At 33.3% G+C, this 26,224-nt stretch overlaps 2 protein-coding genes and 1 long non-coding RNA gene across 3 annotated transcripts in view; all 3 read left to right on the forward strand.

The window, feature by feature from the left end:
- The first annotated feature begins 725 nt into the window (after nucleotides 1-725).
- On the forward strand, nucleotides 726-1,386 carry LOC126775617 (uncharacterized). Its single transcript, XR_007669898.1, has 2 exons — nucleotides 726-762; nucleotides 1,110-1,386. It is a non-coding gene; the product is annotated as an uncharacterized LOC126775617 (long non-coding RNA).
- A 2,012-nt stretch (nucleotides 1,387-3,398) lies between these two features.
- On the forward strand, nucleotides 3,399-6,123 carry LOC126775660 (trypsin, alkaline C-like). The gene is made up of 4 exons (XM_050497724.1): nucleotides 3,399-3,469; nucleotides 4,359-4,593; nucleotides 5,159-5,420; nucleotides 5,809-6,123. The coding sequence occupies exons 1-4, from the start codon at nucleotides 3,427-3,429 to the stop codon at nucleotides 6,121-6,123; spliced, it is 855 nt and encodes a 284-aa protein (XP_050353681.1). The 5' UTR covers nucleotides 3,399-3,426.
- Nucleotides 6,124-19,676: 13,553 nt separating this feature from the next.
- The window catches only part of LOC126775661 (trypsin, alkaline C-like), a 283,947-nt gene continuing 277,399 nt past the window's right edge, over nucleotides 19,677-26,224 (forward strand). Inside the window, exon 1 of the mRNA XM_050497725.1 lies at nucleotides 19,677-19,829. Within this exon, the coding sequence (XP_050353682.1) occupies nucleotides 19,787-19,829 (43 nt within the window). The 5' untranslated portion in view covers nucleotides 19,677-19,786. The remainder of the gene's footprint in view (nucleotides 19,830-26,224) is intronic.

The following is a 26,224-nucleotide window of genomic DNA, read 5'->3' on the forward strand; positions in this document are numbered from 1 at the left end:
GCCAATTCACCACAGACTTCAGATATGTAGCTGGTAAAGAAAATATTGTTGCAGATGCCCTTTCGCGTATCGAGGCAGTTTCTATACCCTTAGATTACCACTCCCTGGTCAAAGCACAAGAGGCGGACAGCGAGCTACAGGACCTGCTGAAAAATGGGTCTGCGCTTAGGTTGAAGAAAATACGATTAGAGTCAGAGCCAGCTCTTCTGGTATACTGCGATGTCTCTCAAAGTAATCCTCGACCATTCATCACACCTTCATATCGCAAGCAGGTATTCGATTCGCTCCACAATTTAAGCCATCCAGGAGCCAAGCCTACAGTCAAGTTAGTTACAGAGCGCTACATTTGGCCTGGTATCCGCAAAGACTGTCGACAATGGGTAAAGGAGTGTCAACAATGTCTGCAAAGCAAAGTGACCAGACACACTCAAGCTCCGCTACAAGCCTTCGAAAGCCCTTCCGCACGTTTTCGACACATCCACTTGGATTTGATAGGTCCTTTACCTTTATGTTTAGGTTACAGGTACTGCCTAACCATCGTGGACCGCTACACAAGGTGGCCAGAAGTCTACCCACTACAGGACATCACCGCCGAAAGCTGCATTGCTGCCCTTTCCAGTGGTTGGATATCACGGTTCGGGTGCCCCGAACACATCACCACTGACCGTGGCCGGCAGTTTGAGTCGGGCGCTTTCAAAGAACTGGTCAAGCTCATCGGTGCTAACCATCATACCACAACGGCATATCATCCGACAGCTAATGGTATGGTAGAAAGACTACACCGTCAATTAAAAGCCGCAATTGCCTGTCATTCTACTCCGAACTGGGTAGAAGTGTTACCTTGGGTATTACTAGGTATACGCAGCGCATACAAGGATGACATTAAAGCTTCAACTGCCGAACTTGTCTACGGGGAACCACTGCGGTTACCTGGACAGTTCTTCTCATCAGCACCCCCAACCATCGAGGACATCACCGAATTCATTGGTAGAATCCGAACACATGTCAATAAATTAAGACCACAACCATCATCTTGGCACACAAGTTCTAATCAAACTTTTTACATACCAAAAGACCTTATGCTTACCTCGCACGTATTTATCCGGCAGGGTCCCCATCGGAAACCCCTTCAAGCACCTTATTCAGGTCCATACAGGGTGCTGCGACGCGAGGAGAAAACCTTTGACATCGACGTACAAGGCAAAACGCAGCGAATCAGCATAGACAGACTGAAACCAGCTTACATACTCGCTGAGGACCAGACAGACCAGAATATCAAAGTTCAGGAGAAGTCTGATGCCATCCCTGCCAGTAAAACCAGGAGTGGTAGAGTGGTCAGATTCCCAAACTACTATCGCCCGTAGTCACGGTCTCGGCGGGGGAGTAGTGTGGCGAGTGCACAATGCGTCTAAACGCAGCACAAACATCACCTGATCGACTACGTCATTGATCAGGTGATGTTGCAGTGGTCTGATGTATGTCGTCACACGTATGGATACGCCCCTTCGGCAATATGGTCGCATGCGCATCTATTGTCCTCGCAGCGACGTCACACGCTTGACCACACCCCCAGCAAGATGGCCGCATGCATCGCTTTTGTTTTCGCCTAGAAGGAGGTCCCAAAAGTGGCAAGCACGCGTGGTGGTCATCGTGAGAGGGGAATGCCTATATAAGCGCTGTTGTTGTTGTTTATTTTTAATAAATTAATTATTTCAACTATTTTTACTGTACGCTCTAATGTAAACATTGTTGACTTGTCACAATAAATAACTCTTAAAGTCTGCCGGAGTTTTTAATTGGTGGTTAAGCTGTGATCCTCTTCAGTTTTAATACGCCCAGACTATGAATATTTTGTCAATAAAATTAAATGGTCATTATTCACCCTGAAAATGAGCATATAAATTTAAACAAATTAAAAACAAGACATTTACAAAAGTGCCATATTGACCAAGTATAGCGACTGATAGGACACACTGATCAAAACATGTTTACTAAGAATCCGACTGAGCTTCCTATTGAACTAGTAAATAAAATTAAAGTAAACAATGGTGAAATATTTCAAACTATGTAGCCTTCAAGGATATTAATCCTGCGTGTTTGAATTTATCATAGCACTACAATATGTTAGGTATTTACATATATTTCATTATTTGAAAGATATAAGTCAAAGCCCCAATTTCACGCGTGCGAAGTAAGGACTGTGCCTAGTTATCATGTATGTATTTGTTTTTAATTTTTTCTATATATCGTGAATTAATAGCTTATTAAATTTAAATGTGGTGATTATATTTCTTACTTTTATATCCATTAGTAATAAAATAAAGTGCGGTTCTTCTTCTATTTGCCTACAGAGTAACATAATTTGTTGGAACGCTAACGACGTTTGCTTTAAAAAATAATGTATGTTACTGACATTTCGTTACAACTGTGAAATATAATGTTGTCTACAATACATTAGTTTGTTTACCATTACCTTAAATAGTCTTCAAAATTTACTTAGCAATGGATCGTGGCTCGATAGGGTTGTTGCTAAAGATCTCTCGCCTGGCAGGTATAGCACCCTTCAAGTATGCGCCAGAATTCTAAGTATCGCGTGATTTGTTAATATAAGGAACAGTTTTCATCATATTTAACGATATTGAAAACTATCTAATAATAAAAATTGGTGTTAAATTATTAAGTCCCATTTTGGACACGTATAAGGCTTATTATTCTATTAGAATATGAGCCAGAATAAATAATATGATGTATGAGTTTTGTAGCTATGTAAAATGTGTTTCGACATTTTTAATGTGTTAAAAAAGGAATATTATAGCGTCTCATACGCTTATATAATGTAAATTGTTTCGCATAGCAAAATAAATTCTTGCTTTTATTGATTGTTGAGTACTACGTTCATGAGTTTCCTTTCATTGCGTAATGATTGTTCATCGAAATCCTTTCATGAAATAAATTAATTTCATCATTTTACATAAATAAGAATACGCGAAAGGCTTTGTTATATTACGCTTAAACATCTTAAAGGGACGGGATGAGTTGAAATTTGTTCGGAAAAATGTTGAAATAATGTTTGTATGAAAAAAATGCAAATACCCATCCAATCAAGGAAGGAATGAAGAAAGGTTCAAAAAATATATTTATATAACAACTAATTAGAAACGAGTTTCAGCACACTCCAATTTTAACATATGTCTTTGTTTGTCCTGGAATTGTAAACTGTCAAAGGCCAAAAAAATATATAAACAAACAAAAGTTATTAACATATCTATAATTCGGGCATGACCTTATCTTAACGTATAAGAAAAAAAAATCACATAAATTAATAATACTTTTATCTTTTCAGGCTAATCGATGAATGAATGATAAACGAAGATTATTAACAATATAAAACGTCACTAGAAAATAAAAACACTTTAAAATTAAACAATGTTCGTAATAACACTGTTGGCTCTCGTTGGCGCCGCGATTGGTGAGTACATTATTATTTATTTTAATTCAATATTAATAAGAAATACCAGAAATATTATAGAAAAAATAGAATTCATTTATGAACTCAATGAGAATTGAAACTACTGCTTAAGTATACCAGTATGCAAGCCGAAATAGCGCACGCATACATTGGATTTCCTCGCATTAATAGTATTAAGCCAGAATGTTTTTTTTTACTGTTAATATTGAAACTTATACAATGAATTTACTTTAATTTTTTTCTCAAGCTTCGTATTATAAAATTGTAATCCTATGTGGCCTTACTTTAGTAATGAGGAATAACTGCACAATCATTTCACACAACAACAACAACACACAAAATAAATAGTTACTGAATATATGTGGGTGTTTATATTTGGTTTACAACGGTCTATAACAAATCTATACTAATATGGCTGACTGCCTCGTTCTAGGGGCTTGATACAAGGCCGCAGACCCGAAGGTCCTGGGTTCAATTCCCAGGTCGGGCCAATAAAAAGTTATTGGGTTTTTCTATCAGAAAATTCTCAGTAGCAGTCTGGGGTCTGGAAGTTGGAAGTGTGTGTGTGTGTGTGTGTGTTGAAAGCACGTAAAGCCGTTGGTCCTGCGCCTGAACTCTTTTCAGTCGTGTCAGATTGCCATCCCATCGGATTATGAGAGTTAGGGAATAGAGAGTACACCTGTGTTTGCGCACACACTTGTGCACTATAATATCTCCTGCGTAGTTGGCTAATCTCTCTTGAGATTGGCCACCGTGGCCTACAAGACATTATTATTATACTAAGTTTATTTTGTGGCATCATTGTAACAATGTAGCTGGTAAAGGAGCATTATATTAATTTAATTAAATCGTATAATTTATACTAACTAATATTTTTTTCTTTTTACAGCGGCTCCAAGCGCATTCGCTCCGTTTATAGTTGAAGGATCGGCACCAAACGCACTTGCTCCGCGTATTGTTGGAGGAACTGATGCTAATATAGAAGATTACCCCTTTATGGCTAATATTTTAATAGCTTTCGAAGAAGAAAATCCTTTTCCTTATATGTCCTTCTGCGGTGGCTCTCTTATTACATCCAGATCGGTTCTTACTGCTGCCCACTGTTTAATGTCGAGTGAAATCGAGTTAAGTCGAAATTATTTTTTTTCTTAGAATTATGACGCTTACGATAACACATTGGTGTGATACAGTTTGCCGTCTGCTGGCTTGCACAACGTTTATTCATGTCAGCTTAATATCCATTTTACTGACATGTCTACTGTATACTTTAAAATGTTAAGATATCATCATTCACTTACACACAAAAAGATAGAGACAAAACAAAAAATATAATACAATTATGATTGTATCATATGATATGTCATATCCCGCCTTTAATTAAATAATGGATAAAAACATCAGGCACATTAAACCACCAATATCTAAATTGGTAGAAAGATACACTAAAGGTACTCACTAGCAACACAACTGCAAGACAACATTAAAAATGTATTTATTTAAAATATAGTATTTGCGTATTGCAAAAGGCTTATTAGATAAGTCCTTGTATATAACGTAACGCAGCGCTTTAAATTAATATGTCATTACATATATGCTATAACTATATTTTATAACATTTTACATTTTTATATGATATTAAAGGTTAAATGCTGTGAATTTTTATTTAAAACATATCTTGCATTTTCACAGACAAGGCCTTGTAGATAAAAGTCAATTCCGAGTGCGACTTGGCTCTTCACTTCCATACACTGGCGGTCACTTACATAGAGTAGAAAGTTTGCTTGATCATCCTGGATACGCGTATCCTAAAGCATACCACGACATTGGAATTCTGAAACTCGCCACCCCCGCCATACTCTCCGACTGCGTTGCACTTGCCCCTATCGCTGGACCCAACTACTGGGTCCCAGATAACACTACCCTCACCACTGCCGGATGGGGGACAATTCAGGTATGTTAACTGACTCATTTACACAACACACTATTAGTTTCTTAACCAAAAATATTTTTTTATTAAGTACACTATATTAATTTACATTCATGTTATATGGTAACCCGATGGTAAATGGTCACCATCGCTCATAGACAGTGGCAAAGCTAAATCATCTCATACATTGACAATGCGCCGCCAACCACGGGATATATGATGATTTAAATTGATTATTACTAGTTTTACAATAGTTTTTATTTAGTATTTACTGGTAGTGTAGATATTTCTAGGTCAGCTCATTCCAGTATAAATTTGGTGATAGAGCTTTATGCAAGCTATTAAATCGTGGTGATAAAATGAATTAATTGTTAATTAATTATTATTTAAACAATAATTTCTTCTTTCACAGTCTTTTTTTAGACCCGCAGAAATCCTTCAGCAAGTAGATATAAAAATGATCAACCACGATTTCTGTAGAGAAAATTACGCTAAACTGCAGTCTGTTCATGGTGACGACATTCCTAATGTAACATCGGAAATGGTATGCGCTGGATTATTAGCTGGTGGTAAGGGTGTTTGCTATGGTGATTCAGGAGGACCTCTTCTTCACCAAGGAGTTGTAATTGGAATCACCTCTTGGGGACAACCATGTGCCCGCGCTGAGTTTCCTGGTGTCTTTGTTAACGTACCTTCTTATACCAGTTGGATTGTTGATAATGCATAAAAATGATGTTTAATCAAGTAAATCTGTTTTATTTACACCGTAAAGTAATTCAAGTTCAAGTGAAGCTAACATTATAATTGTATTAGCGTCACTCGTATTGTAATTGTGTAAAAATATACTACACCGATCCTAGTACAACCAGTGGGGCAAAATTTGTTAAGTATTTCCTAAATTAAATTAGATTTCACCCAGAATTCATCTTTCGTCTGATAAAAAAGTATGAGACCTCTTTATTTTATTTAAAAACCTTATTGACCACCACATTGTGTAGTAGGACAAAATGCGTGCTTAATGCCTAAAGCAATTCTCTTTTTTTCTATCAACCCCATATATCACTTAATATCACTATATATTGTAAAATAAAGACCCCGCCATGTCTGTCTGTCTGTTCGCACGCGATAACTATCGAACGGATTTTCAAACAGGTTTCACCAATGAACGAAGTGACTTCAAAATAGTTTACGTGTATAATTCATTACAATTTTGTGAAAATTGACTGATCATCGCAATATCAACTGAGAGCTTTATTGGCGTGAACGCGGTATTACAATATATAAACGTTTTATGTAGAACATTATTCTACCTGTGTGAAGCTGGGAAGCGTAGTAGCTAGTCTTTTTTTTAGTATAGGTAGATGGACGAGCACATGGGCCATCTGATGGTAAGTGGTCACCAACGCCCATATACATTGGCATTGTCAGAAATGTTAAGGATCGCTTACATCGCCAATGCGCCACCAAAATTGGGAGCTAAGATGTTATGTCTCTTGTGCCTGTAATAACACTGGCTCACTCACCTTTCAAACCGGAACATAACAATACCAAGTACTGCTGTTTTGCGATAGCCTGGGTCTAGGTAGGTACCACCCACTGCTGATGAGTGCATGGTACCTACCCAGACGAGCTTGCACAAAACCCTACCGCCAGTAGTCTTTAATAATTCCTGATATTTTTATAACATCAATAAATGAAAATAATATTTTTTAACATTATACAAAAAAAGACAACAACATTCTGACAGTTTGAGTAAAAATGTAATAATGGCGCTTAAAACCTGGAATAGACAAAAAAGTATTTTTTTATTCATCTATATTTTTTAATATTCATTTTTTCAAAAATAGGAGCAAACAGCAATTAGTAGCAAAATCAAATAATAATATATAGGTGTATGAACAAAGACTAAAGACTAATAATAACAAATACAAAAAACGTTCGTACTTCAATAAACGCAAATAACATTGCAATAATAACCACAATATTAAATCCTCTTGTTAAGTTAAAAATTGCGAGGGGAGAAAAAGTAGGCTCGATAAATGTAACGTGATAGATGAAGCTGTTTAAGTCATCTGAATGTTGCTCTTTAGTTATGTATATAAGTTGACTCAACTGTTGTTGTACATGCTGTAACTAAACAAACTTGCTGTAGTCCTAGACACAAACTCTGTCCATGCAAAATTTCTAATATTTACTGTTCTCTAATACTCCGTAACAGCATGTGAATGTCCCACTGCTGGGCTAAAGGCCTCCTCTCCTCTTTTTGTGGAGAAGGTTTGAAGCTTATTCCACCACGCAGCTCCAATGCGATTTGGTGGAATACACCAACCCTCCTCACGATTCTTTCCTTCACCGTAAAACACGAGATGAATTATAATCACAAATTATAATACTCAGTATAATATAATTCTCTTTCTATTGCTTTCACACACATAATTAGCTCTTTTTAGTGAACGTGCGGGTGTTTACTAACTAACTTAATAATAAATAATAACAAATTTTAGTAAAATGATACAAGATATAATGAGTACAAGTGCTTGTTTCATAATTTATTTGAGTTGTAATTATATAAAATATTCAAAATATTATATTACATTTATAGTCTAAACTATATTTGTATATTTATATTTTTTTAACTATAATTGCTGAAAACGCCCCCTGATAAAAATAAAATAATGTATTTATAACAATAAAATCATTTTCTAACCTTGACTGCCTCATTTATCATAAATAATTATTATACAATAATTTACTTTAATAAATTACCTTAATATAAATTTGTAGAATAACGAGCAAATGGGCCACCTATTGGTTAGTGATCATCACCATCCATAGAAATTGGCGCCATAAGAAATATTAACCGTTCCTCACATTGGCAATGCGAAGCGCATCCTCGGGAACTAAGGTGTTGTGTCCCTTATGCTCACTCACCCTTCGAACTGGAACACAACAAATCAAGTATTGCTATTTTGTATTTGGTGGTAGAACATCTGATTAGTGGCTGGTACCTATCAAGACGAGGTCGCACAAAGCCCTACCTATATATATTTATAGCCGTTATATATATTAGTAACTAAATATATATAAAATATATGTTTATTTTTTATTATTCAATTAATAAAATGATTTGAAACATCTAAAACTTAGTGCTTTCGAGGTCTTAATATTCCAAGATTTTTTTTTATTTTTTTATTTTATTCGGATCTACAACAAGGAATACACACGACAAGCTTTAATATAATATGCGAGTAATAAATCAATGTGCTCCATCAGTTACAGGAAACCACAGCATCCATCACATATAACTAAGTAACAGCTAATATAAATAGTAAAATTAAAATTAAGAACTTAACAAATTTAATGTGATATGACTTAAAGAACTAAAACAAAAAACAGAACTTATGTTAAACGACTAAAATTTAGGAATAAAATTTGAAAGCTAAAAAATAAAAGTAATTCAAAAAAAAAGGTACTAAAAAAATACTAAAAATACAAATATAATGAATAAATTAACGTATGAACTTTATTTTCAATATTGCTTAAGAATTTATTTTATTTGTGCTTAGATTAATGGCAATATCCAAGTTGTAGCTTTTACCAGAATTGTGCCCGAGATTGGTTTTAAATGTGGGTATTTAAAAGAAGTTGTAGGCATTAAGTCAGAGCAAACGAGACGGAGTATGAACAGTTAAAAATGAGATTAATTCGTTGCAGTAAATGCTACCATTAAATAGCTTGTGAAGGAAAACAAGACCGTGTATCTTTCTACGACATGCAAGTGAGGACATATGGTACTGATTCAATCTATCTTCATAGCCTCCAATTACCCTAGATAAGCTATTTCTGTATGAAAGATGATATACAAATCTTTTTTGGATCATCTCCAACATCCTCACATACACATCATAGTACAATGTTGTTCATCAGTTTCATTTTTGTAGAGCACTTTTCAAAATCTTTGCAATTCCTTAGAACGAAACCAAGAATTTTGAAACCCTTTGATGAAACGTACTTTATATGGTCATCAAATTTTAGCTGACGGTCCATTAAGATACTTAAGTCACGAACATTGTCAACTCAAGTTATTTCCAACGATTAATGTATGCTCATATTTTTCGGTCACTTTTTGTGTGCTTAAGGAATATGTGTCAAATGTCTCATTATCGAAAGGTGGAGGTAAGTATACAGCGCAAATAAGATTTTTTTCAGTTTTGTTGTAAGCATATTTCATATCGATACTGATCCATAAGTCCTCACATTCACTTTCATATTGAGCTAGCCGTACTGTCTTTAAATGTTTTGATACAGCTATTAATACAACCCTACCATCTCTACGTTTAAAGAATTTACTAGATTCACGGTCTCGTCTGTAAGTAAAATACCTATCATCAAACAGCTCAGAGTCTTAACCTCGCTATTGAGCCACTTTTCCGTAAGGACGATTACATCATAGTTCTATAACGCCATATTGTGGTGAAATTAAGTTGTTTTAGTTTTTAAACCACGAACATTCTGGTAATAAAAAATTGAATGTTACATTAATTGAAACTTAAAACATGCTAGTAACTTATAATAATTCTAAGCTTAGGTTAACGTTATTCGGTTTTTCGGACAAAGATTCTGCCATTACGAACCTAAACAAACAAATATCCCAGTTCTTTAGCACGAATTCTTGCCACCGCGTAAATAACTTTATTTTCTAGAGAAACGATATAAATTGGTTGTGTTTTTTCTGTCGCTATGCCGATATTACTCGCACTCAGTTTGTCTTTTGGATTATTTTTATAAAATTTTATTGCAGAAGCGAGAGAACTATCGCGGAGGCGTGGGCTATTAGATTTGATAAGAACGGAACGAGGACGTCTACTGTGCGGGTCCATTTTCGCTTTTCTTGTGCAGTGCAAAATATCTCGCATATTGTTCTATAGTGCCTATGCTTTTTTTTAATTCGATCAGTGACATTTGAAGCGTTTGATTGTCTTTTTCTAGTTTATCTATTGTCACATTCTCCAAGGAAGTTTTCATTTGAGGAGTTGAAACTCGTATTGATCATTAAAGAATGTTAGCGATTGTTGAAAAAACAGTGCAGCGGTGTATTGGTGTTATCACTCTTAGTCTGTTTATTTCGACAACCAGGACATTTCCGTGATCTTTTAGTATCCAAGTTCATAGCACGTTTAAAGCGTTTCGCTGGTATATTAGCACATAGCAGGTCATACCAATTATGACAATATAAACATTGCAAGCAATCCTTTTTAATACCCCTCTGGCGTCCAGTACAATTATTTGCCGCTTTCATTGTTAGGTTAATTGTTTTTTTTTTTTTTTAAATACGTTACAAAAAGCAATAATTAGTAAACCATGCATACAACTAAGCGCTTTGAGCACTTAAAAACGTACTTGTCTAGCCACGGCAGATCTTAAAGCGATGTTTTTATTATACACATCAAGCGTTGAACAGTAGCTCGTCGTCTTGTCACAAAAATCATAAGCGCCAGGAAATACGCGTCGCTTACGGTTTTAACACAAACACTTCGTTAAATCACTGATACAATTTATTATTTATATTTATTGAATTTATATTAAATTACTGACGTATTTTTACTGGTGATAGGGCTTTGTGCAAGCTCGTCTGGGTAGGTACCACCCACTCATCAGATATTCTACCGCAAAACAGCAATACTTGAAATTGTTGTGTTCCGGTTTGAAGGGTGAGTGAGACAGTGTAATTACAGGCACAAGGGACATAAAATCTTAGTTCCCAAGGTTGGTGGCGCATTGGCTATAAGCGATGGTTGACATTTCTTACAATGCGAATGTCTAAGGGCGTTTGGTGACCACTTACCATCAGGTGGCCCATATACTCGTCCACCTTCCTATTTTATAAAAAAAAATATATATATACTACTAATGCGGCACTACGGTATATATATATAAAACTGACACAGATTTTATAAGTAAATCACTTTATTTTAATTAAAAAAATATATTAACACGGATCAAGTTTAAGTGCTGTTACTCTGTCAGATGTCAATTTGACAAGATATTTGATATTCAGCTTAGAAGTTATACGGGTACGGATGAATATAATTTCGACCACGGCAGCCAATCTCAAGAGAGATTAGGCAGGACATATTATAGTGCACAAGTGTGTGCACAAACACAGGTGCACTATCTATTACCTAAATCTAGTGATCTGACACGACCGGAAAGAGTTCAGGCGCAGGACCAGCGACTTTACGTGGACGTCTATGTACACATTTCCAACTTCCAAACTCCGGTCTGCAATTCAGAATTTTTGACAGAAAAACTCAATAACTTCTTATTGGCCCGACCTGGTATTTGAACCCAGGACCTCCGGGACTGCGGCCGTTTATCTAGCCACTAGACCAACGAAGCAGTCAACAGATGAATATACATACATACATCGTACATATGGACTGGAATCATCACCCCACTTTTGCCATCGTGCTATTGGGGTACTGATAGGTTTTCGTCCAATAGTACGGCATACACATTATTTACTGTTGTTGATTTTTATCCAGTTATATATATAATAAAAATACAAGCCATGACTAGAAATGTGATTCATATCATAAAAAACCCATTAAGTTAACACACTAGCCTGCCAGTAAAAATTAAACTGATAGTACTTGTAGATTTTATTGAAAGTAAATTATAATAAGTAATTAATGGAAATGACATCATAGAAATGATCAGATATTGTTATTGAAAATTTGATGAAAATTAAATAACAGTTTAAAAAAAACCTCATGTTGATTTTTTAATTGTGTTTTATTCTTAATAGACAATAAATATACGAAATAAATTATTTCGACAGCAGAATTGTGTTATAAAATTAAATCCAGAATATAAGTTCTTCATAAAACCTCCTCGGCAAATCAATTTTTCAGGAAGACAAATTCCAGCCCTAAATAATAAATATTATTTAACACTTGTTAAACTCAACGCTAGGACCAACGCGTATATAATTTAGAATAACTAATATTTAATAATTTATTATAAATTTTGTTTCAATGTAATTTAATTTCGTAATATTATTTTTTTTACAACTACGAACATTAAAAATGATTAGACTTTAGATTTTTAGATTAGATTAGAGGGGAACAACTTCACCCATATGTTTCTTCTATGTCTGTAGATGATAGTTCTGAAAGTGATTATGAAATGGATAGGGATGATTTAATTGATCTACTAGAAAGTTGAAATTATATAATGTAGAATTCGTTTAATAAGTATAATATATTACCTGCTTATAAAAGAAAGAAAAGGTTGACTGAAGTAATTAATTAGCTTATATATAATGATTGATATATTATATAATAAGTGTATTTTTTTTATTAAGAAGCTTATTAAAATTAGTTGTAATATATGTGTTTAAACTACTTCAAATTCTAACCTAAATAATTAATGGGTAATAACATATTATAGAGGCGCATAGTCTGAAGAATCATATAATAATATAAAATATTATAGTATTGTTATTTGTTACTAGTTGACTAATTACACTTTCTAGAGGAATAGTTTGGTCATTGTATATCAAAAAAGTATATGTAAAAAAAGCGTGTGTGTGACAAAAAGCGTCTGTGTGACTAACAATATGTATCACTGGTAAAGGCTTCAATTAAAAGTAACAGAAGAAAATATTACTAATTAGTAACAATACATTAAATTTTGTCACATATTGAAAACGATATACTTTTTGGCATTTTTTTTTTCAGATATATGATGTCGGTGAAAACTCTACCAGCCGTGGGGCACGGCAGTTTCAGGATGGCCGAGTTTTAAACTCAACGCTAGGACCAACGCGTAAATAATTTAGAATAACTTAATATTTATTTAAGTTGATTATAAATTTTGTTTCAATGTTATTTAATTTCGTGATAAATTTTTTTTACATCTACCAACATTAAAAATGATTAGACTTTGGTATAAATAGCGATGTATTTACAATGAACGATTATAATTATTGTTGAACTTGAGCATGGTCTGCCTGTTTAATAAATATTGTTTATAACCACAACATTTCTTTCGCTATCCTGGCCCACCTTTTGTTTCACATTATAGACAGGTTGGGCAACTTAAATTTTTGTTGCGGCTTCGCTTCACCATGACTGCGGGGGGCGGGGACGCTTCTTATCTTTTACCAGTCACTTGTCGTCTCGAGGCGTGTGCGCGATACGCGTTAATCACCTTTCTTATGTAATTAATAATACAATCGTTTAAATTCCACAAGTCTTCTTTATCATCGCTAATACAGCTATCGAAGCTAACATTTTCATATAGCTAATAAAATTTGGAATCCAGATGTGAAACTGATTTTATAAAAACCTCGAAATGCTTTTTATTTAAATAAAACACAAAATCATATAAATCAATAAATAAATAAATCAATTACTCTTAAAATCTTAATATCACAAATAAATGGAACATGAAACAATTACTATTAAATAAAAAGAGTTTTTATAAAATTTCTATTCTGTGCGCCTTTAGGACTGATTTTAATATTTAATATTGGACTAAACAATAAAGTTTAACAACGATATTAATAAAAGCATCTCATTTTTTTATCATTATCTATAAATATATAATGACTTGTCTCTAATAGATTATATAATAATATAGAATAGAACAGGAGCGAAGTTAAATACTTAATGGATCTAACCTGAGAAACATTATATTACGATAAAGATAATCATGTACACTCGTCTGATTTTTGAACTATATTCGAAACTCCACAAGAGCGTTACTTTCACTGTCATCGCTAAGATTTATTATTTTACTTTTGCAATAATCACAACATATTTCTGTAAACATAGATCACATATTTAAAGCAACAAGACATACGTTCCATTTATGACAAAAGTTGTAACTTATAATTTGACGATATTAGATATCAATTCTAACCGACGGTGAATATTTCTTCAATTACTTAGAAGGATTAAACGAGGTTGACCATTTGATATTTGTTAAAGAGCAATACTTTAAAGTGCTATTTTCTTTCGTTATATTCATTTTAATTGTTTTATATATAATTTTATGGATAACAACGATAATGATTATAAATTCCGATCAGAACATAGGACTGATCGAGGTCCATTTCTTTATCTTACTGTCGGTACATTTAAGTCATATGACCAGGATCCTAATGTTTGAAATATTATGGATTCGGGTGAGATTACATACAAATATAACAACAACAACAAAGAATTTATGAATATTATTATTATATATAATATTATTAATATATTATATATATATGTATTTAAATTTAAATGTGCTCATTATATTTCTAACGTTTATATCAATTAGTAAAATATAGTGCAGTAATTCTATTTGCCTACAAAGTAACATAATTTTTTGAAACGCTAACGACATTTGCGTTAGAAAATAATGTACATTACTGTTATTTCGTTACAACTGTGAAATATGATGTTCCCTAGATTACATTACTTTGTTTCCGTAAATAGTCTTTAGAATTTATTCATCGCGGCTTGATGGGTTTGTTGCTAAAGATCCCTCGCCTGGGAGGCATAGCACCCATCAAGTATGCGCCAAAATTCCAAGTATCGAATGATATGTTAATATATGGAACAGTTTTCATGATATTTACGTATTGAAAGCTATCTAATAATAAAAATTTGTATTAAATCATAAAGTCCCTTTTTTTATTTACATTGTTTTGTTTATCTGTTGTTTTAGCACGTTTAGAAATTGCTTGTATGGCAGAATATCTTCATTAATTTACTGTCAAGGTATAACAGCAGATCGAGTGATTAAAACATGTTCTTTATTTTTACTCCTGACAGCGACTTCGATAGGAATTCGTACTACCCCGGCGAGGTTGACTAAAATGGATAACTATTTCAAAAGTCTCAATCAGGCTACCTATATTACGTTACTCACGTTACCAGAGACATGTACCAACTACGCACAGATAACCATAACATTTATTGCAAGAAATTTACTTCAACGATTACTCAATTGAAAACTGGTCATTTCATCTTCCAAACAACACTACATTTTCCTTTTAAACAAAATGTTTAATATTTAAAAAAAAAACACACTTTATTATTCATTGATTAAATAGCTTTTTATATTATATTAAATGGATTTTATTTAATGTCAAAATATTTTGTATCATGCGATGGTTTTTCTTAAATAAATAAATATAGTATAGGTTTCTTTGATATATTAAAATTGTAATGAAACCACGTTCTAGACAAGAAACATTTTATTTTTAATAATCTAATGAATGTGTCAGTATTTAATAGCTGAGAGAAACATTATTCTTTTAATATTATTTTATTTATATAAATATTTAAGTACATTAAAGAATTTAGTAAATTAGTTTTGAATATCTATATTATTAGATCAATAAGTTTGTAGTGTTATGTTTATATAATTATACGAAAGTGTAGACAATTTATGTGCTACAAACTCATTGGTAAGGAAGATCTTTATAAGCCGAGTGTACTTATCGTACATATATAAACATTAGATATGCTGCCCATCCCCCCTTTTCCCCGTCCCTCAGTCGCCTCTTACGACACCCACGGGATGAGATTGGGGGAGTACTATTCTAAGCCGGTACTCCACGGCAATGGAGAAAATGGTTGCCTATGATATCCTTTGGAAAAAGCTGGAACAGACACAAATACCACCAGAGGTTACTAGAATTTTATAACATTGGTTTAACAATCAAATTAACAATGTCAAATCCCATTTGATGATCCCATTGGAGCGCTATCTCGATCATATAGTTTGGAATGTGGGGTAAGGCAAGGAGGGCTAAGCTCACCTACGCTCTTCAATCTTTATATTAACGAGCTCATTGATATACTCAGTAACCAGCATGTTGGTTGCCATATTGATGGAGTTAACGTCAATAATATCAGTTACGCTGATGATATGGTTTTGCTTAGCGCATCAGTTTGTGGTCTAAGAAAACTATTAGCAACTTGTGAAGGCTATGCCAAAACACGTGGACTTATATATAATGTAAACAAGCATGATAATGATATAAAACAGCAATACTTGATATTGTTGTGTTCCGGTTTGAAGGGTGAGTGAGCCAGTGTAATTACAGGCACAAGGGACATAAAATCTTAGTTTCCAAGGTTGGTGGCGCATTGGCTATAAGCGATGGTTGACATTTCTTACAATGCCAATGTCTAAGGGCGTTTGGTGACCACTTATCAATTAGGTGGCCCATAAGCTCGTCCACCTTCCTATTCTATAAAAAAAAAAAACAAAAGTGGTAATAAATGTCCAAAAATAATACCTTCGGTAAAAATTAATAATATGAGCTTGACTCAAGTTTTCCAATTTAAATACCTTGGACATATACTAACCACCAGTCTCAATTATGATAATGACATTGAAAGGGAGAAGAGAGCATTGTCAATAAAGCTAACATGATTGTCAGAAGATTTGAGCGTGCTTCAAGGGCTGAAAAAAAACTTTGTTCCGCGCTTACTGTACCTCTTTTTATACTTGTAGTTTGTGGGCTAATTAGACATTAAAATCATACAATGCTCTTCGTGTCCAGTACAATAACGCCTTTAGATTGCTGATGAGTTTGCCTTGCTTCTGTAGTGCTTCAGGGATGTTCGCTGAATTGAATATAGACTGTTTTTACGCATTACGTTTGGGCCAGCTCAAACAAAATTCTAATCATGGTAGCTAACAGACTAGACTGTATATTTATAAATCGCTGTTGTAATGTTTCGGCTGGACCAGTAAATTGTATAAGTAGTAGATATTAGTGTTTATTTTATTATATTTTTTTGTAATTTTGTATTTGAGTCTCGTTACTTGAATAAATAAATTATTATTATTATTATATTAACATTTTATTAATACAACAATGAAATAAATGTGATTCCTGAATGAGTTCTAAGACACTGGTAAAGATTGGAATCAGGCAGTCAGTGGAATCACAGTGAGTACGTGAACACAATTAAAACTTTACTATTATATAAGCAGTTACGTTACCATAAGTAAAAATTCTCCTGAGGAGAGCTCAGGATTCGATCAATTTAGGCCGGGTACCTTTAATATAATAACTGGAACTTGAATATAATACAGACATTCACTTTCATTATTTTGTAATTTAAAATCAGATATCAATAATATTAATTGTATTAATCAGTGACATAATCATACATATGTCGTATAGATATTTGTTTTGTAGGATTGGGTTTTTCGGATTGATAAAAGTTTCTAAGTGAATTTATGATTACTTACATATTATTTTGATATATAGTCCGATAATATATCAGATATTTCTAATATTTTTACCACAAAGTTTCCATTAGCACGATTTGCAGATATTGATTCATAGATAAATCACAGAAACCAACTTTACAGTAAAAGATTGTGGTAGGGCCTTGTACTCTTACATTCTTGAGTACCACAGTAGGTACCACACACTCGTCACACATTTTATAACAAAATAATACAATACTTAATATTGTTATATTCCGGCTTGAAGAATAAGTGAGCCTGTGTACAGGCACAAGTAACAAAACATCTTAGTTCCCAAGGCAGACGGCGCTTTTGTGGATGTAAGGAATGAAAAATCTTTCTTACAGAGCCAATATCTATGGGCGGTGGTAACCACTTACCATAAGGTTCAACAATCTACCTACCTATTTTACAATAAATTGATTTAAACTTAAATATCAGATAGTTTTAAAGTTATCGAAATAACATACTAATTTTAAACAATTGCAAGCTAACTTTGCTATCTACTAGGGCTTGGTTTTAATACGCCCAGACTATTAATTTTTTGTCAATAAAATTAAATGGTCATTATATACCCTGAAAATGAGCATATAAATTTAAACAAATTAAAAACAAGACATTTACAAAAGTGCCTTATTGACCAAGTATAGCGACTGATATGACACACTAGTCAAAACATGTTTACTAAGAATCCGACTGAGCTTCCTATTGAACTAGTAAATAAAATTAAAGTAAACAATGGTGAAATATTTCAAACTATATAGCCTTCAAGGATATTAATCCTGCGTGTTTGAATTTATCATAGCACTACAATATGTTAGGTATTTACATATATTTCATTATTTGAAAGATATAAGTCAAAGCCCCAATTTCACGCGTGCGAAGTAAGGACTGTGCCTAGTTATCATGTATGTATTTTTTTTTAATTTTTTCTATATATCGTGAATTAATAGCTTATTAAATTTAAATGTGGTGATTATATTTCTTACTTTTATATCCATTAGTAATAAAATAAAGTGCGGTTCTTCTTCTATTTGCCTACAGAGTAACATAATTTGTTGGAACGCTAACGACGTTTGCTTTAAAAAATAATGTATGTTACTGACATTTCGTTACAACTGTGAAATATAATGTTGTCTACAATACATTAGTTTGTTTACCATTACCTTAAATAGTCTTCAAAATTTACTTAGCAATGGATCGTGGCTCGATAGGGTTGTTGCTAAAGATCTCTCGCCTGGCAGGTATAGCAACCCTTCAAGTATGTGCCAGAATTCTAAGTATCGCGTGATTTGTTAATATAAGGAACAGTTTTCATCATATTTAACGATATTGAAAACTATCTAATAATAAAAATTGGTGTTAAATTATTAAGTCCCATTTTGGACACGTATAAGGCTTATTATTCTATTAGAATATGAGCCAGAATAAATAATATGATGTATGAGTTTTGTAGCTATGTAAAATGTGTTTCGACATTTTTAATGTGTTAAAAAAGGAATATTATAGCGTCTCATACGCTTATATAATGTAAATTGTTTCGCATAGCAAAATAAATTCTTGCTTTTATTGATTGTTGAGTACTACGTTCATGAGTTTCCTTTCATTGCGTAATGATTGTTCATCGAAATCCTTTCATGAAATAAATTAATTTCATCATTTTACATATATAAGAATACGCGAAAGGCTTTGTTATATTACGCTTAAACATCTTAAAGGGACGGGATGAGTTGAAATTTGTTCGGAAAAATGTTGAAATAATGTTTGTATGAAAAAAATGCAAATACCCATCCAATCAAGGAAGGAATGAAGAAAGGTTCAAAAAATATATTTATATAACAACTAATTAGAAACGAGTTTCAGCACACTCCAATTTTAACATATGTCTTTGTTTGTCCTGGAATTGTAAACTGTCAAAGGCCAAAAAAATATATAAACAAACAAAAGTTATTAACATATCTATAATTCGGGCATGACCTTATCTTAACGTATAAGAAAAAAAAATCACATAAATTAATAATACTTTTATCTTTTCAGGCTAATCGATGAATGAATGATAAACGAAGATTATTAACAATATAAAACGTCGCTAGAAAATAAAAACACTTTAAAATTAAACAATGTTCGTAATAACACTGTTGGCTCTCGTTGGCGCCGCGATTGGTGAGTACATTATTATTTATTTTAATTCAATATTAATAAGAAATACCAGAAATATTATAGAAAAAATAGAATTCATTTATGAACTCAATGAGAATTGAAACTACTGCTTAAGTATACCAGTATGCAAGCCGAAATAGCGCACGCATACATTGGATTTCCTCGCATTAATAGTATTAAGCCAGAATGTTTTTTTTTACTGTTAATATTGAAACTTATACAATGAATTTACTTTAATTTTTTTCTCAAGCTTCGTATTATAAAATTGTAATCCTATGTGGCCTTACTTTAGTAATGAGGAATAACTGCACAATCATTTCACACAACAACACACAAAATAAATAGTTACTGAATATATGTGGGTGTTTATATTTGGTTTACAACGGTCTATAACAAATCTATACTAATATGGCTGACTGCCTCGTTCTAGGGGCTTGATACAAGGCCGCAGACCCGAAGGTCCTGGGTTCAATTCCCAGGTCGGGCCAATAAAAAGTTATTGGGTTTTTCTATCAGAAAATTCTCAGTAGCAGTCTGGGGTCTGGAAGTTGGAAGTGTGTGTGTGTGTGTGTGTTGAAAGCACGTAAAGCCGTTGGTCCTGCGCCTGAACTCTTTTCAGTCGTGTCAGATTGCCATCCCATCGGATTATGAGAGTTAGGGAATAGAGAGTACACCTGTGTTTGCGCACACACTTGTGCACTATAATATCTCCTGCGTAGTTGGCTAATCTCTCTTGAGATTGGCCACCGTGGCCTACAAGACATTATTATTATACTAAGTTTATTTTGTGGCATCATTGTAACAATGTAGCTGGTAAAGGAGCATTATATTAATTTAATTAAATCGTATAATTTATACTAACTAATATTTTTTTCTTTTTACAGCGGCTCCAAGCGCATTCGCTCCGTTTATAGTTGAAGGATCGGCACCAAACGCACTTGCTCCGCGTATTGTTGGAGGAACTGATGCTAATATAGAAGATTACCCCTTTATGGCTAATATTTTAATAGCTTTCGAAGAAGAAAATCCTTTTCCTTATATGTCCTTCTGCGGTGGCTCTCTTATTACATCCAGATCGGTTCTTACTGCTGCCCACTGTTTAATGTCGAGTGAAATCGAGTTAAGTCGAAATTATTTTTTTTCTTAGAATTATGACGCTTACGATAACACATTGGTGTGATACAGTTTGCCGTCTGCTGGCTTGCACAACGTTTATTCATGTCAGCTTAATATCCATTTTACTGACATGTCTACTGTATACTTTAAAATGTTAAGATATCATCATTCACTTACACACAAAAAGATAGAGACAAAACAAAAAATATAATACAATTATGATTGTATCATATGATATGTCATATCCCGCCTTTAATTAAATAATGGATAAAAACATCAGGCACATTAAACCACCAATATCTAAATTGGTAGAAAGATACACTAAAGGTACTAACTAGCAACACAACTGCAAGACAACATTAAAAATGTATTTATTTAAAATATAGTATTTGCGTATTGCAAAAGGCTTATTAGATAAGTCCTTGTATATAACGTAACGCAGCGTTTAAATTAATATGTCATTACATATATGCTATAACTATATTTTATAAAATTTTGCATTTCTATATGATATTAAAGGTTCAATGCTGTGAATTTTTATTTAAAACATATCTTGCATTTTCACAGACAAGGCCTTGTAGATAAAAGTCAATTCCGAGTGCGACTTGGCTCTTCACTTCCATACACTGGCGGTTACTTACATAGAGTAGAAAGTTTGCTTGATCATCCTGGATACGCGTATCCTAAAGCATACCACGACATTGGAATTCTGAAACTCGCCACCCCCGCCATACTCTCCGACCGCGTTGCACTTGCCCCTATCGCTGGACCCAACTACTGGGTCCCAGATAACACTACCCTCACCACTGCCGGATGGGGGACAATTCAGGTATGTTAACTGACTCATTTACACAACACACTATTAGTTTCTTAACCAAAAATATTTTTTTATTAAGTACACTATATTAATTTACATTCATGTTATATGGTAACCCGATGGTAAATGGTCACCATCGCTCATAGACAGTGGCAAAGCTAAATCATCTCATACATTGACAATGCGCCGCCAACCACGGGATATATGATGATTTAAATTGATTATTACTAGTTTTACAATAGTTTTTATTTAGTATTTACTGGTAGTGTAGATATTTCTAGGTCAGCTCATTCCAGTATAAATTTGGTGATAGAGCTTTATGCAAGCTATTAAATCGTGATGATAAAATGAATTAATTGTTAATTAATTATTATTTAAACAATAATTTCTTCTTTCACAGTCTTTTTTTAGACCCGCAGAAATCCTTCAGCAAGTAGATATAAAAATGATCAACCACGATTTCTGTAGAGAAAATTACGCTAAACTGCAGTCTGTTCATGGTGACGACATTCCTAATGTAACATCGGAAATGGTATGCGCTGGATTATTAGCTGGTGGTAAGGGTGTTTGCTATGGTGATTCAGGAGGACCTCTTCTTCACCAAGGAGTTGTAATTGGAATCACCTCTTGGGGACAACCATGTGCCCGCGCGGAGTTTCCTGGTGTCTTTGTTAACGTACCTTCTTATACCAGTTGGATTGTTGATAATGCATAAAAATGATGTTTAATCAAGTAAATCTGTTTTATTTACACCGTAAAGTAATTCAAGTTCAAGTGAAGCTAACATTATAATTGTATTAGCGTCACTCGTATTGTAATTGTGTAAAAATATACTACACCGATCCTAGTACAACCAGTGGGGCAAAATTTGTTAAGTATTTCCTAAATTAAATTAGATTTCACCCAGAATTCATCTTTCGTCTGATAAAAAAGTATGAGACCTCTTTATTTTATTTAAAAACCTTATTGACCACCACATTGTGTAGTAGGACAAAATGCGGACTTAATGCCTAAAGCAATTCTCTTTTTTTCTATCAACCCCATATATCACTTAATATCACTATATATTGTAAAATAAAGACCCCGCCATGTCTGTCTGTCTGTTCGCACGCGATAACTATCGAACGGATTTTCAAACAGGTTTCACCAATGAACGAAGTGACTTCAAAATAGTTTACGTGTATAATTCATTACAATTTTGTGAAAATTGACTGATCATCGCAATATCAACTGAGAGCTTTATTGGCGTGAACGCGGTATTACAATATATAAACGTTTTATGTAGAACATTATTCTACCTGTGTGAAGCTGGGAAGCGTAGTAGCTAGTCTTTTTTTTAGTATAGGTAGATGGACGAGCACATGGGCCATCTGATGGTAAGTGGTCACCAACGCCCATATACATTGGCATTGTCAGAAATGTTAAGGATCGCTTACATCGCCAATGCGCCACCAAAATTGGGAGCTAAGACGTTATGTCTCTTGTGCCTGTAATAACACTGGCTCACTCACCTTTCAAACCGGAACATAACAATACCAAGTACTGCTGTTTTGCGATAGCCTGGGTCTAGGTAGGTACCACCCACTGCTGATGAGTGCATGGTACCTACCCAGACGAGCTTGCACAAAACCCTACCGCCAGTAGTCTTTAATAATTCCTGATATTTTTATAACATCAATAAATGAAAATAATATTTTTTAACATTATACAAAAAAAGACAACAACATTCTGACAGTTTGAGTAAAAATGTAATAATGGCGCTTAAAACCTGGAATAGACAAAAAAGTATTTTTTTATTCATCTATATTTTTTAATATTCAGTTTTTCAAAAATAGGAGCAAACAGCAATTAGTAGCAAAATCAAATAATAATATATAGGTGTATGAACAAAGACTAAAGACTAATAATAACAAATACAAAAAACGTTCGTACTTCAATAAACGCAAATAACATTGCAATAATAACCACAATATTAAATCCTCTTGTTAAGTTAAAAATTGCGAGGGGAGAAAAAGTAGGCTCGATAAATGTAACGTGATAGATGAAGCTGTTTAAGTCATCTGAATGTTGCTCTTTAGTCATGTATATAAGTTGACTCAACTGTTGTTGTACATGCTGTAACTAAACAAACTTGCTGTAGTCCTAGACACAAACTCTGTCCATGCAAAATTTCTAATATTTACTGTTCTCTAATACTCCGTAACAGCATGTGAATGTCCCACTGCTGGGCTAAAGGCCTCCTCTCCTCTTTTTGTGGAGAAGGTTTGAAGCTTATTCCACCACGCAGCTCCAATGCGATTTGGTGGAATACACCAACCCTCCTCACGATTTTTTCCTTCACCGTAAAACACGAGATGAATTATAATCACAAATTATAATACTCAGTATAATATAATTCTCTTTCTATTGCTTTCACACACATAATTAGCTCTTTTTAGTGAACGTGCGGGTGTTTACTAACTAACTTAATAATAAATAATAACAAATTTTAGTAAAATGATACAAGATATAATGAGTACAAGTGCTTGTTTCATAATTTATTTGAGTTGTAATTATATAAAATATTCAAAATATTATATTACATTTATAGTCTAAACTATATTTGTATATTTATATTTTTTTAACTATAATTGCTGAAAACGCCCCCTGATAAAAATAAAATAATGTATTTATAACAATAAAATCATTTTCTAACCTTGACTGCCTCATTTATCATAAATAATTATTATACAATAATTTACTTTAATAAATTACCTTAATATAAATTTGTAGAATAACGAGCAAATGGGCCACCTATTGGTTAGTGATCATCACCATCCATAGAAATTGGCGCCATAAGAAATATTAACCGTTCCTCACATTGGCAATGCGAAGCGCATCCTCGGGAACTAAGGTGTTGTGTCCCTTATGCTCACTCACCCTTCGAACTGGAACACAACAAATCAAGTATTGCTATTTTGTATTTGGTGGTAGAACATCTGATTAGTGGCTGGTACCTATCAAGACGAGGTCGCACAAAGCCCTACCTATATATATTTATAGCCGTTATATATATTAGTAACTAAATATATATAAAATATATGTTTATTTTTTATTATTCAATTAATAAAATGATTTGAAACATCTAAAACTTAGTGCTTTCGAGGTCTTAATATTCCAAGATTTTTTTTTATTTTTTTATTTTATTCGGATCTACAACAAGGAATACACACGACAAGCTTTAATATAATATGCGAGTAATAAATCAATGTGCTCCATCAGTTACAGGAAACCACAGCATCCATCACATATAACTAAGTAACAGCTAATATAAATAGTAAAATTAAAATTAAGAACTTAACAAATTTAATGTGATATGACTTAAAGAACTAAAACAAAAAACAGAACTTATGTTAAACGACTAAAATTTAGGAATAAAATTTGAAAGCTAAAAAATAAAAGTAATTCAAAAAAAAAGGTACTAAAAAAATACTAAAAATACAAATATAATGAATAAATTAACGTATGAACTTTATTTTCAATATTGCTTAAGAATTTATTTTATTTGTGCTTAGATTAATGGCAATATCCAAGTTGTAGCTTTTACCAGAATTGTGCCCGAGATTGGTTTTAAATGTGGGTATTTAAAAGAAGTTGTAGGCATTAAGTCAGAGCAAACGAGACGGAGTATGAACAGTTAAAAATGAGATTAATTCGTTGCAGTAAATGCTACCATTAAATAGCTTGTGAAGGAAAACAAGACCGTGTATCTTTCTACGACATGCAAGTGAGGACATATGGTACTGATTCAATCTATCTTCATAGCCTCCAATTACCCTAGATAAGCTATTTCTGTATGAAAGATGATATACAAATCTTTTTTGGATCATCTCCAACATCCTCACATACACATCATAGTACAATGTTGTTCTTCAGTTTCATTTTTGTAGAGCACTTTTCAAAATCTTTGCAATTCCTTAGAACGAAACCAAGAATTTTGAAACCCTTTGATGAAACGTACTTTATATGGTCATCAAATTTTAGCTGACGGTCCATTAAGATACTTAAGTCACGAACATTGTCAACGCAAGTTATTTCCAACGATTAATGTATGCTCATATTTTTCGGTCACTTTTTGTGTGCTTAAGGAATATGTGTCAAATGTCTCATTATCGAAAGGTGGAGGTAAGTATACAGCGCAAATAAGATTTTTTTCAGTTTTGTTGTAAGCATATTTCATATCGATACTGATCCATAAGTCCTCACTTTCACTTTCATATTGAGCTAGCCGTACTGTCTTTAAATGTTTTGATACAGCTATTAATACAACCCTACCATCTCTACGTTTAAAGAATTTACTAGATTCACGGTCTCGTCTGTAAGTAAAATACCTATCATCAAACAGCTCAGAGTCTTAACCTCGCTATTGAGCCACTTTTCCGTAAGGACGATTACATCATAGTTCTATAACGCCATATTGTGGTGA

Source organism: Nymphalis io, chromosome 18 (genome assembly GCF_905147045.1).
Source record: "Nymphalis io chromosome 18, ilAglIoxx1.1, whole genome shotgun sequence".
In the NCBI taxonomy this organism is placed as follows: Eukaryota; Metazoa; Arthropoda; class Insecta; order Lepidoptera; family Nymphalidae; genus Nymphalis; species Nymphalis io.